We start from the raw sequence: 13,667 nt of genomic DNA on the forward strand, positions 1-13,667 counted from the left end.
AAATTAACTTTCAATTTTCAATGGACTATGTGGCGTTTTGGTTTTCTTAACCCCTTATGACCATGTATGCATACTGTTGTTGAAATGCTGTGTACTGCATTATACACATATTAGTTCATATAAACGAATATTCTTCATTACAGGAAATACTATGCATCATACCAGGTTTGTTATATTTTTTGGCTATCCCAGCAATGTCAATGCTGATGTTCCTTTACTCCATTGGTAATCTGCATGTTGTATCCTGGGGAACCAGAGAAGCTACACCAGACACAGAGGTCAAGAAATCAACCCAGAAGCATAAACCAGAAAAGGACGAAAAAGGCTACTTCTGTTCTCTTGGAGATTTTTTCGGGTACTTTTGGCATTATTTGCAGTATTTTTTGCTTGGCTATACTTATTGTCCGTTCTTGGTTTATAAACTCTCCATATTTTTAATGAGGTTTTGATTTTCAATTATTTAAGCATTGAGCATCATTAAAGAGAGATTCGTTGTAAAAAATGGGAACCATTTATGTTATTGGATTACATTGACGCCGATTATATCTTCAACCTTTAATGTAACCACACGGCATATCATCCACCTATTATATCCCCAACCTTTCGTGAAATTCACTTTAAAATCACCCGCATTTCAAATCATCTGCCAAATAAAAAAAGAATGTGTCTGCGGACACAAATGCTTCCAGTCAAGTACAATGTATTACCACTTTAAAAAGTTTGAAAGGGGCATAACTTAAAAACAAAAAGTGACTCAATGTCCAAATTTTAACTACATGTATGTCTGCTAGTTTTGGTTCTCAGCACTGTATATAACTTTCATAAGATTTAAATGCGAAAAACTTAAGTGCAGAGTTGTCAATGGGACAGTTGGGCGGAAAACACTTAATGTCAAGTTGACTACGGTAGGGCAAATTGTAACATGGGAAGGACGTATCTCTAATCTTTGGTTGGCATATTGTTTAAAAGACTATGTAATCTGAATTTAGATCAAACCATTCGTACTCTGAGGGAAAACGAAATTAATAATTGCTTTGTAAGAGTAGGTGATACTATTATATAAGAACAGTATATTGGTGTGTCATCTTAATACTTAAAATGTTTGTATGATATTGCAGTTGTATATTTTGTCCAACAAATACCTACACAAAAGAAGATTTTCTTTATACGAATATGATAAATAAAGTGGACAGAATAGTTAAAGGTGAAAAGGTTGAGGACGAAAATGATGATACAATTACCAGTAAGTATAAATCAAGTTCTAGAAAATATAAGTGAATGAGAATGAGAGATGTATGGATTATGATAATGAGACGGCAACCTTTCATAATATGTTTTGTTTTATTGAATATTAGATTTAATATCACGTGACATGGAATAACCCAGTTTTTTTTTCATTTTTTAAAATGCAAAGATATTGAGTATTGATACCAATCAATATTGCTGCTATTCACCGGTGAATATTCATTTGTACAGGAGTTAACTACCTTTTAAAAAAGCATCATAGTCGTATGTATGCAAAACACAAAATAATTCTTTTATTTAGGCCAATAAGCTTTACGAATTTTTATAATATATTACAGTATGTCCGTCGTGTGCTTTTTAACAGGTATCTGTAATGTTCCTAAAGGTCATTCTACTGTTAGTTCAATATATATTTAGAATTGTCAACCCTTAAAGTTTGATTTTCTTAATAATATGGTTCACCTTTTCTTGGAGCAATCTTTTTTTGTATATTGATTTTTATAATAAATCAGTCTGGGGATTTTCTCTTTTTGATTTTTTTATGCCCCACCTACGATAGTAGAGGGGCTTTATGTTTTCTGGTCTGTGCGTCTGTTCGTCCGTCCGTTCGATCCTTCACAGTCCACTAAACATAGAAAATGAAAGTGTGAGTTTCAGGTTAAAGTTTTTGGTCAAGGTAGTTTTTAATGAAGTTGAAGTCCAATCAACTTGAAACTTTGTACACATGTTCCCTATGGTATGATCTTTTTATGCCCCACCTACGATAGAAGAGCGGCATTATGTTTTTGGTCTGTGCCTCCGTTCGTTCGTCCGTCTGTGCGTCCGTTCGCTTCAGGTTAAAGTTTTTGGTCAAGGTAGTTTTTGAAGAAGTTGAAGTCCAATCAACTTGAAACTTAGTACACATGTTCCCAATGATATGATCTTTCTAATTCTAAAGCCAAATTATAGTTTTGACCCCAATTTCATGGTCCACTGAACATAGAAAATGATAGTGCGAAGTTCAGGTTAAAGTTTTTGGCCAAGGTAGTTTTTAATGAAGTTAAAGTTACATCAACTTGAAACTTAGTACACATGTTTCCTATGACAAGATCTTTCTAAATATAATTCCAAATTAAAGTTTTGACCCCAATTTCACGGTCCAATGAACATAGCAAATGATAGTGCGAGTGGGGCATCCGTGTACTTTAGACACATTCTTGTTAATTTTAATGGCAAATTAGATTTTTGTTCAATTTCACGGTTCATTGAACATGGAAAATGATAGTGCGAGTGGGGCATCCGTGTACTTTGGACACATTCTTGTTTTTATTTTGTCATACCGTGATTTTTTGGTAGCTTAACATATATGATGTCGATTTTTCACTGTCGAGTGTAGTAAAAAATCCTAAATTTGGTTCCATGGTGTCCGGTCGCAATTTTGTAACCAAGATCACGAGAGGCTTTGAAGCACTTTAACTGATTTGAAGAAACTTTTTTGAAATACTATTGTGTTTAATTTTTTAATGAGTCTGACTTGATTAGTTAGTCAGAAAACAATAAGTCTCATTTATATCTGTTATTTTATTGTGAAAGCTGATGGAAAAGGTCTTACAAAGAATACAGATGAAAATTCAGCAATAGTAGAAAACGTGGATAGAAGTACAATAAAAGATAAGAATGCGTGGGATGACAGGAAATTCAAGACAGAAAATGACGAGGCATACCATTTGATAGCTGATAGACATGTCAAAGCAATTCCTAAAAACGAGACCAAATTTTGGAAAAAATGTATCAGGAAATATCTAAAACCCATCAACATGAGCCCGACAAAAGAAAAGAAAATTCAAGATGATCTACTTGACTTGCGCAACAGAGTCTCGTTATTTGTGTATCTTTTAAATGGCGTTTTAGTTACTGTCATGTATGCCCTGACCCAGGTTAATGTTTTCGAAAATGATTTGACAATTACATTCTCTTGTGGCGGACGAGACGATAATAAAATAGTTCCTATTGCCATTTTATTTGCTGTTGTATTTGGAGTTCTTCTTTCAATCCAGTTTATCTGTATGCTTTACCATAGGTTTTCAACACTGATACATGTTGCAGCCAATACCGATATCTGGGAAAGTGAAAAATCAGAAACGACAAAAATAGACGAAAAAATTGCGTCCCGTCTCGTATCTGCTGAAACCCATCGGTCGAGGAAAAAAACGGAAATATCCGACAAGGATAGAACCGTATTAGATATGAATAGATCGATAATAAAACAAAAAGAAACGAAATTTAAACAACTATCGGAAATTGTTGAGGAAAATATGCAAAAAATGAAAATCGATGTGGATAAAATGAAGAGCCTTGAAAAACTTGAAGGCTCTGTTTTCCAGAAACGTAATAGCAAGATCGCGGAGCGATATGCAATGAAGTGGAAACACCACGGGAAATCATTCGGAAGTATTGTTGATCGGGTATTATTAAATGAACGCAATAAAAAAAAGTCCAATGCTGATAATTGCATTGACGAAGAAAAAACAACGACGCAATCTACACCAAGTATCTTGAGGAAAAACCAGGTTGATCCGGCCGATAAAGAAGAGATAAAACGACGACAATCAGTATCGTCGAACGATGACGATCATATCGACAATCAAAGAACTCGCGTAGGAAATGACAGCAACGTCTAACTGCATTTAAATTCATTACATCAGAAAGATCATATTAATTTAGTAGATATTGTTTATGTCTTTTGTGGACAATTTCAAGAAAAAAAAATAATCATATTTTCAGTATAGCGATTGTTGCACTATGATTTCCATTATGGCATATTTCACTCCTTTCTCACATATATTTAGCGTGGTGATCTGGTAGAGGCCTTACACATATAGATTATAAATTAAAACACGTGAAGAAATTAAAAGTTGCTTAATTCAATTTATACTGCATTCGTGCTATTTGAGCAGTCAAAATGCGTTGACTGTATATTCCTATTTCATATACAGTCACTGACCCATATCACCTTTCCTCATGAATATTTAAATAGAAGTTGCCGAAATGATATTTAATTATTCATACGACCTCTTCAACCTGTGCTTGTTTCCAATGCATACAACGATGCGTGCAACGACTTAACCTGGTTAATTTTGCAATTATTGGAAAAACATATTTCATCTGTTTAATATTTTTTGTTTGCAACCTATAAATCATTATGTTTTATGGTTATGGTTGATATTTAAGTCCATACTCAAACGATTTCGTTCACTGTCGAATGTGGGTTTCCACAGATAAATGTACATTTCATTTTCATTAAGATAATTAAAGTGAGTATTTCTATTTTCAGAAGGTAGCTTAATTCTTTGCAAATTAATTTGAAATAAATTTAACCTTTTTGTTACAACTATCGACGTATCACCCACAAACCCAAAGGAAATGTGCAGAAATATCTGCGGCAACATAATACCGGTATGACCTCTCAAGGTCACATCCGATGTAAAAATTTAATTATTCAGACAGATAAAAAAACGACTGAAATACAGAAGGTATACATTATCGCAACTGTCAAATTGTTTGAATTTTGTAGGCTTAACCTTTGATACATGAGTAAGTAAATATCATGCACTGACATATTAGTTAGATCTACTAGGTCAATAAATTATCAGTAGCTCTCGAGACGAAAATTCTTAAAATATTGCTTATCGATTCCGTGTACTTGCAAGCAACGTAAGCCGATATCTTTTAAGACCTGGTGTAAAAATATTCTCGAAGAGTTAAACATATAATACTAGAAACACAGAGTGTCACAAAATACATAAATCGCAAATTTAATAACTTTTCAAAAGCTGTTATATATTAATCATCTCCTTTTGACGTCCGTCTGAACCTGATTTACACATCGCAAAAGGTTGTATCTTTAATTGTTAAAGTTGTGCTTGACATATGACATTTCTTCAAGGTACTAAACTGTTTCAATCTGTTTCGTTCTTTATTTGGTCACTGATGAGTTTTTTTGTAGACGAAACGCGCGTCTGCCGAAATTACAAAATTTCAATCCGGGTATCTATGATGAGTCAGAATTGTCAGGCTTAGGCCGCCAAATTGTGTGCATGTTTTTTATGTTTGATAAAAAAAGATAAAGGTTCATGGTTTGTTTTTATCTCCAATGCGTCAAATATCTATTTAAAGATCGTACATGTTGCGAAGGTCACCATTATAGCGCTAGAACAATATTGACTTTTTTAAACCCGTCTATAAAATGATAAGGAAATCTCATATATTAAGTATGAAAACATGACTTCGTAGTTCAAATGTTAAAACTTTGTTTGAATTACAACAGTAATAATTCAGAAAGATAACAATTTCTCACGTCAGTCCTTTTATTGATTAGAAATAACTGTTTAAAGGAAATTTCGAATAGCAAAATCATAAATATATAATATATACGTCGAAAACAGATCTTAGGTGGATAGCCGTATCATAAGAAATAAATATATTATATAAACGGCGAAAACAGATCTTAGGTGGATAGCCGTATCACATTTTCTTTTTCTTATATTCATACAATATGTGCTTAGTATGGTGATCGATGTGTAGGATAACATTATTCTGAGATCAGATTCCTTGTACAATTTAGTAGTCGGTGTATCCGTTTAAGGATTGTATTAAAAAAAGGTAAGAACAAAAAAAGAATGAGAAAGCAAAGCAGTAATGATCAGTAATTTCGCCTTTCATAAATAAAAAAGGACAAATGTTAAGAAAACATTACTATAAAATTGTTTATGCAGATAAAGAAAGATGTAGAAATTATTGATAAAAACTAGACATTAGAGTCCTTAGTATCCATCCTGTACATTTGTTTTTTTGCGTTATTTGTTTTTGAGTTATTTGTTTTTCAAAAACTGAATATTGGACCTTCCTGAAGTTTTATAGAAGCAATTATAAAGTATTTGGTGCGAATGTTAATCTTAAAATAATAATTGGCGCAACTGATGCATCTTGAACTAAAATTTGGCCCAAATGATACATCTTAATATAACAACTTGTGCAAATATTGTATCTTAAAATGATCGAAAATAACAATTAGTGCAAATGATACATCTTAAAATAACAGTTTGCGCAACTTGTACATTTCAAAATAACAATAAGTGCAAGTTTTACATTTGAAATAATAATTTGCGAAAATTAACCATCTATAAATAACAATTGGCGCAATTGATACATCTAAGCATAACAATCGGCGCACATGATACATCTTAAAATTACTGTTGGCGCAAATCGTACATCTTAAAAATTAAAAAAAAAAATGACTCAATTGATACATCGTAAAATAGCAAATGGTGCAAATGATCTATCTCAAATTAACAAGTGGTTCACATGCTAATCTTAAAATAACAATTGGCTCAAATCAAATATATCTTTAAATAGCAATTGGCGCAGATGATACATCTCAAAAAATCAAATGGCTCAAATGATACATCTTTAAAAAAACAATTGGCGCATATGATGCATAGCAATTTGTGTAAGGTATACATAAAAAAACATACATTCATTGTGCAAAAAAGACTGCAGCTGTTAGTATTGTATAGCAATATAATATTTCCCACAGAAAGTAGCCAAAAGTTAGCGTGCAATAAATTCCAATACTGCACTAGTGCAATAAATCTTCAAAATTCATGACGTCATCAACGACAAAATCTTAGTAAACCAATTTTTACTTTCAAATATTATATTGCTATACAATAAGATATTGTCCATCGTAGAACATATGTTGCTCTCGCAAGCTCGTGCAATATAAAATTCTACTCGGGACAATATTCCCCAATATTCATGCAATAACCCTTTAGTATTGATCTTATTCAAAACGCTATGTAATGACGTTCATATAATTGTTGTAATAAAAATGTTAATGATAATAATATCTGTATTTAGAGAAAGTAGCCCATTTGGATTACACAAATTTTTAATAAGGCTCTCTTAATACAATATAATAAAATTACATAAAAAAATAAACAATACATATTCAATAATAATGATAAATAAAGATGCAATACAATTTAAATATAATAAACAATTATTACATGACATTACAGTACAAATATATTGGTAATGTTAAAAGTACATATATATGTAGTTATTTTTAAACTCTAATACTGTGTTTGATATTTTAATTGTATTAAATTAATTATATTAGGAAGAGCATTCTATACTTTTGGTAAAATGTACGATAAACCTTTTTTGGTTTTGGAACTATAAAATTATCTGAAGACGATAATCTCGAATTGTATTTTTGATTTGCAGAACTGATAAAATAAAACTGATAAAATAAAACTGTTGTCACATTTTAACGTTGTGTTTCCGTTGTGTCGTTGTTTACTCATTTTTTAGTGTGAATTCACATTACTATAAGACGTGTCACGGTACTTATCTATCCCAAGTTCATGTATTTAGTTTAGATGTTATATTTGTGATTCTCATAGGATTTTGTCAAATGCTTAGTCCATTTCTGCGTGTGTAACATTTTAATGTTGTGTCGTTGTTCTCCTCTTAAATTTTATGCGTTTCCCTCAGTATTAGTTTGTTACCCCGATTTTGTTTTTGTCCATGGATTTATGAGCTTTGAACAGCGGTATACTTCTGTTGCCTTTATTTACAAGGATTTTAGACGTGAGCGGTAAAATCACAATTGGTCTGAAATTGATATCATCCTGTTTTAAACCTTTGTTAAAGAAATAATTGATGCAAGCTATTCTGTATTGTAGTTTTAACATGGGTAGGCATTATATTCGTGATTATTTTTGCCTGAACGATAATGAGGGCTAAAATAACACGAATATACTGCCTACCTATGTTAAGACTACAATAAAGTATAGCTTGCATCAATTATTTCGATTAGGACAATTAATGGAATTCATATGTCGGATGTGTATCAAGAATAGAGCGTTTGTGAAGGCTCTTCTGTGAACCTCCTTTATTTGTTTGTAGACAAGCAAACTACTGGCAATGTGATTTTTTCAGAGGGAGGGGTGGATAAGTGGCACGTTCCTTTGTGTTTAAATACGAGTTTTTAGTAGGTGCGGGTGTATATTTGTATATAGCAAATTAATAGCGTGCGCCGATCTAGAACGGTGATTCATACCTGTAGAAAGAAAGAAAGAAAGAACAGCCAGCATAAACGGTTATCGTATCTAGGTCAACCCTATCTGCAACACATTACAGTCATACTAAATGAATTAGTAACAACATGTGTACCCTTACAGAAATGAAGAGTTTGCTGCAATATTGCAACAATATAGCGGCAATATTGCGGCAAACAAATTTGTTTGCAAGAAGTGTTTGCAAGAAAGTTGCAGGTTGTTGCAGCTACCTGCAATATTCCCGCAATGTTACTGCAACAAAATTTGTTTGCAAGAAAATTGCAGCAAGTTTGCTGCAATGTTGCAAGAAAGAATTTGTTTGCCAGAAAGTTGCAGGAACCTTTTCTTTTATTTTTTAAGGAATGACTATATTTGCAACAACTTTGCAAGAAAAGTTTCTTTAATAATGCAAGACATGATAGTAATTCAAGCATTTTAAAATATTACAAATGACTTTATTTTTAAGTTTTAAGGTTTAAATAATACACAGCATATTGTTTCTTTGAACATTCGGTTATGGATACTTCAAATTATCTACATTTGTTATGGTCATACTTTACTTTACTCAGATATATCTGGATAATTTGAATAATTTATTTTAAATAATCTTCAAATAACAATTAATTCTTATAAAGAATTCCTAAACTGCATGTTTATCACAATTATATTTTGTAAGGAAAGAATACTATGGTATTTATTTCAACAAATTTAATGTAAATAATTGAGTCATACTAATTTTTGTTCTATATGTATTATTATGCCTTTTTGTCACTTTTTTGTGACCTTTTTCTATGAACAATATTTTTAATTATAATATTTTTATCAAATGAATTTAGCCTCACCTGCAGTTAAATGATCTTTAATTAATTTCTAGTATCATTATTTTAAAATTATTTATACACAAATTATCTTTCTCATCTCAATTAGTAATATGAGCTGGTGATAGAAATGTAATGTGCCAAGCCCATCTGGGTTCCATTATCTGTGTAGTGGTCATGGTGGTAAAGACAGGAAGTACCATAAATTAATGTATACAGAGTTTGAGGCCACATTAAGGGCAGAGCATTACTTCTTTGTATATATTTCCATTATAACTTATAACATCAAAAAGTTAAAAAAATTATGTATATATAATAAAAATTTTATTATAATATATAACAAATATTCAAGATTTAGGCAATTGATATTTATAATTTGGGGCAAATTTGAAAGGGATCACATTGAAACAATACCCTAAGCAACCTTGATCAACATATATTCAAAATTTGAACTGGACATGAACATGCATTCAACAAACAAAGATGTCTTCTATCAGGAACAAAGTAATTTGAGTTTTACAATGGATTTAGACATGTTAGATCCAAAAGTTCCAATTGACTCTATTGACACTGGGTAGTGCAGATGATAGTCTTCAGTTGACATAACTCTTCGATTCAGGAAGATTGGTGTTTACACATAATTTGGACAAGATCTTTTGGTAAGTACAATGGAGTTGAATGTCCACCATTTTGAATAAGTGCATGCTCTTCAACAGTTCAAAATAGTGATAAATGAAAAAGTCTTCTTAATTTCATAGAGTTGGCAAAAGTATTAGACAATAGATTTATGCACATGAATATTATCAAAATTGTGTAAGATGGAGGATATTTTTTAAAATCTTTTTAAGGCTATGTTTTAGAAATAACATTACTTAAATTGAAACAAGAAATCTTCTTATAAAAGCAGTTTGGTATTAAATGAGAGATCTGTGATTTGACTGCCAATAAGAGGTTTGTCAACAAATGGCAACAATGTATAGCTTTCATATATACACAACTAATCACAAAAATTAACATTTCAAAGAATATACAAGACCAATTATGTTATAGTTCAATGAAAAACAAATATTCAAAAAAACAATAACAACCTAGTACTGGCATGAGGTTAAATGTATTCTATAGTTATTTGCAATTTCTAGAAGGACTTAATCACTTTAAGACATTGCATGACCCTTAAAGTGAAACAAATTCTGAAAAAAAATGCTCTGTAATCATCTCTTTATAAAGAGTTTTACAAGTCCAGAATTTACAATAGTAGTAACTTGTATCTTTATATCTTAATAATGTTTAGTTATTTTTTTTATGTCTACTAATTAAAATTCTTCAACTTTTATTTTGCAGTATTTGAAATCAGAAAATTCAACTTTAAGGACAGTGAGTACAGAGAAACAGTACTAAAAGCTACACAGATGTAACACGACAACCTATAGAGGACAGAGACAATTTTTTTAATTATTAAATCATAAATTTTTAAATGCTTAGTTTTTAATTCCAACTGAAATTGTTGAAAGATTTGCTGCAATGTTGCTGCAATATTGCAAGAAATTAATTTTCCTGCAATATTGCTGCAACATTGCAGCTAATGGACTTGCCGCAATATTGCTGCAACAATCACAGCTACTGATTTTCCCGCAAACATTTGCAGCAATAGTGCGGCAATTTGTTGCGGCAATGTTGCAGCAACTGTTTGCAAGAAAACTAATTTGCATACGAAAAATGAATATTTGCAGCAATATTGCCGCAAATACTTGCAGCAACATTGCCGCAAATATTTGCAAGAAGCCTTATTTTTCTGTAAGGGTAACATTTAAGAATTTGAAATGTGGCAAATTAATGAAATATATTAAATGCTAATTTGATAAAATTCATTATTTTGTAGTAGTCAATATACGCATATTCAAACAAATTCTATTGGATTTAGAGCATTGTTTTTTTCATAAGGCGAAAGAACCACGTCATATTAGAATCTTTAATATAAACTTGTATGACTTTTGTCAGTATAAATGAAAATAAAAAATATAGTTTTTAATACTTACGTTTAAAATGTGACACAGAGGTAGTGAAATAGCATGAAATTCACGGTATCTGATACATGACCCGATATGAAACCATTAAGTTTGTTAAAACAAATTATTGTTGATATTTTGATTTATATTAAATTTATCTGTTGTATTTGTGTAATAAGCATTAAAAATATCAGCAATGCTTTTTGAATCTATAATTTTCTTTTTAGTACAATCATTTATAATTTTAATACTGGTATGATTGTCGGTTCCACTGTCAGTATATAGGTTTTTCCATAATTTACTACTGTTGACCTTTTTGTGTTCTATGATATTGGTATAATCATTTTGTTTAGAGTTTTCGATGAGATATTTGACTATGTTTCTCCAGAGTCTATAACTATACATGTCTTTTTCTTTGGATGAAAATCATGTTTTCTCATACTATTTAGAATTTCATCATTCATTTAATCATTTTGATACAAACGTGTTACCCTCTTTTTTATGAGTGGAGCAAAATGATTTAAGACTTTAATAAACATATTTAAAAATGACAACAATGCTCCTTCAGGGTCATCAATTTCTAATACACTATCGAATGAACACTGTGATCAGTGATTGATAAAAAAAAATCATTTAAATGTTTAGTAAACCTGAACATAATATAATCGTGAATTTTCTTTTTCGATTTAATACTCTTTTGTGAGAAATGCATACTGAATAGTGATCACTGATGGAATACTTTGAAACAGAATATTATTTGGCTCATTACTATACATATGGTCTACCAAAGTAGAAGATGTTTGTGTGAGTCGAGTGGGAACTGAGACTATAGGACCATTTAGCTGGAATTTTTCACGACGCCAGATCAATATTAAAGTCATCTAAAATAGTTATTTCCTTATCTTTGATATCAACATTTGTCAACATTGATTCAAATTTGGTAATCCACTTTGCATTACTATTTGGTGGTATATATATGTTGCCAAGTAAATTAGGTTTTTGATGAACAGAAATAATTTCGACCCAAATTGACTCTGTATCATCCTTTTCCAAATCATATCGTCTAATTGTGGTCAACATGTTAGAAATATAAATTAAAAGCCAATCCCTAGATTTTCACATTCTGTCTTTTTTTGTTTGTATTATAACCATTTTAAAATATCTACAATATTTCAATTTTTTGGGGGGACGGAATTTTACAAAAATGTTTAACTTAAACACAGGTCATCTGTGTTGGATTTTGATAGCAAATATTTAATTTCATAAAACTTTGGCAATATATGATTAACGAATAAGTGACATTTATGAATTGAATTATGTGGAAATTTAAAAGGGTTTGTTCAAGGAGATGATATGGAGTCAGTTAGTAGAATATGTGTTGCAGTACATACATACAAAATTACAATACAAATGCGATTTCCAAAAAACGAAGTTACCTTTTCTGATAGTGGAAAAGTTATTGTTAAAATCATCTACCTGCAGTACGTTTAACTGAACACATTTTGTTGTTGAGTTGGTGTGTTGAATGGTATAAATCTCCTCCCTTTTGACATCACCGGTTGAACATTTGCTTGAGTTTTTGATATACAATCTGACACATTAAGCAACGTGTTCTCGCGCGAAAAAAATGTTATTGCTTAAATCTTTGGCACCAGCAACACTTGTAAGAAAATGCATGTTAAATATATTTGTATTATAAAACTCGTGAGCATAATTATTCTGATTATTTTAATGATTTCATTATTGACGGTTTTAACAGTAACATTTAATTTAATTTTTACTGTAATTTGTATACTTAATTTTTACAAAATAAATTTAGATGGGGTGAATATACTTCAAGGCCATGAACATTTCAAAACGAGAGATTACAATTGATTGATATCGTAAGAATATTTTTTTTAAAGAGCCCTTGCATAATATTGACTTTTTAACACGTCTATTAGAAGTTCATGAATTAAGTATGAAAACATTACAAGGCAGTTAAAATATTAAAATTATATTTGAATAACAACAATATAGAATAATTCCGAAAAACAACAACTTCACACATCAGTCCTTTTATTGATTAGAAACAATGTTTTAGTGGAGTGATTTCGAAGAGAAAATCATAAATATACAATATAAACGGTGAAAACAAATCTTAGATAGCCGTATCATTGGCAATTATACCATATCTTCTTATGTTTATAAGTGTACAAGATGTGTATAGAATGGGGATCGACGTTTAGGATAACATTGCTTTGAATGCAAACAAATCGACTGTAGGATTAAAAAATTGGTGTAGATGTTTAAGGATTGTATTAAAAAAGGTAAGAACAAAATAAAAATGAGAATGTAAAACAGTAATGACCAGTAATTTGACCTTTCATAAATATAAATAAAAAGGACAAGATATTTGTTTAGGAAACTCTACTATTTTATGTATTTCTTTATACAAAAATATAATATGTAGAAATTAGGAAGAAAAAACAAGACATTTAAGTACTTAATTCAAT

At 30.7% G+C, this 13,667-nt stretch overlaps 2 protein-coding genes across 3 annotated transcripts in view; both read left to right on the forward strand.

The window, feature by feature from the left end:
* Positions 1-147: 147 nt before the first annotated feature.
* Positions 148-4,330, forward strand: LOC134700844 (chitin synthase chs-2-like). Its single transcript, XM_063561996.1, has 3 exons — positions 148-355; positions 1,119-1,243; positions 2,818-4,330. Exons 1-3 carry the CDS (start codon positions 195-197, stop codon positions 3,903-3,905), a joined length of 1,374 nt encoding a protein of 457 aa, XP_063418066.1. The 5' UTR covers positions 148-194; the 3' UTR covers positions 3,906-4,330.
* Positions 4,331-5,724: 1,394 nt separating this feature from the next.
* LOC134700845 (carbohydrate sulfotransferase 9-like) overlaps positions 5,725-13,667 on the forward strand; it is a 31,910-nt gene continuing 23,967 nt past the window's right edge. The window contains exon 1 of one of the 2 annotated variants that reach the window (XM_063561999.1): positions 5,725-5,886. The gene's annotated coding sequence lies outside the window, so the exon portion shown is untranslated. Of the gene's footprint in view, positions 5,887-13,254; positions 13,482-13,667 lie in introns of those variants that run through there. The other variant, XM_063561998.1, reaches the window with a different exon arrangement.

This window comes from Mytilus trossulus, unplaced genomic scaffold (genome assembly GCF_036588685.1).
Source record: "Mytilus trossulus isolate FHL-02 unplaced genomic scaffold, PNRI_Mtr1.1.1.hap1 h1tg000174l___fragment_2___debris__unscaffolded, whole genome shotgun sequence".
Lineage (NCBI taxonomy): Eukaryota > Metazoa > Mollusca > Bivalvia > Mytilida > Mytilidae > Mytilus > Mytilus trossulus.

Excerpts from the sequence above, each read along its gene's own strand:
- LOC134700844 (XM_063561996.1), top strand. The coding sequence starts at position 195 with ATGTCAATGCTGATGTTCCTTTACTCCATTGGTAATCTGCATGTTGTA. Across the intron at positions 356-1,118 it reads TCTCTTGGAGATTTTTTCGG|TTGTATATTTTGTCCAACAA; the intron begins GTACTTTTGGCA and ends ATGATATTGCAG. Across the intron at positions 1,244-2,817 it reads AAATGATGATACAATTACCA|CTGATGGAAAAGGTCTTACA; the intron begins GTAAGTATAAAT and ends TTATTGTGAAAG.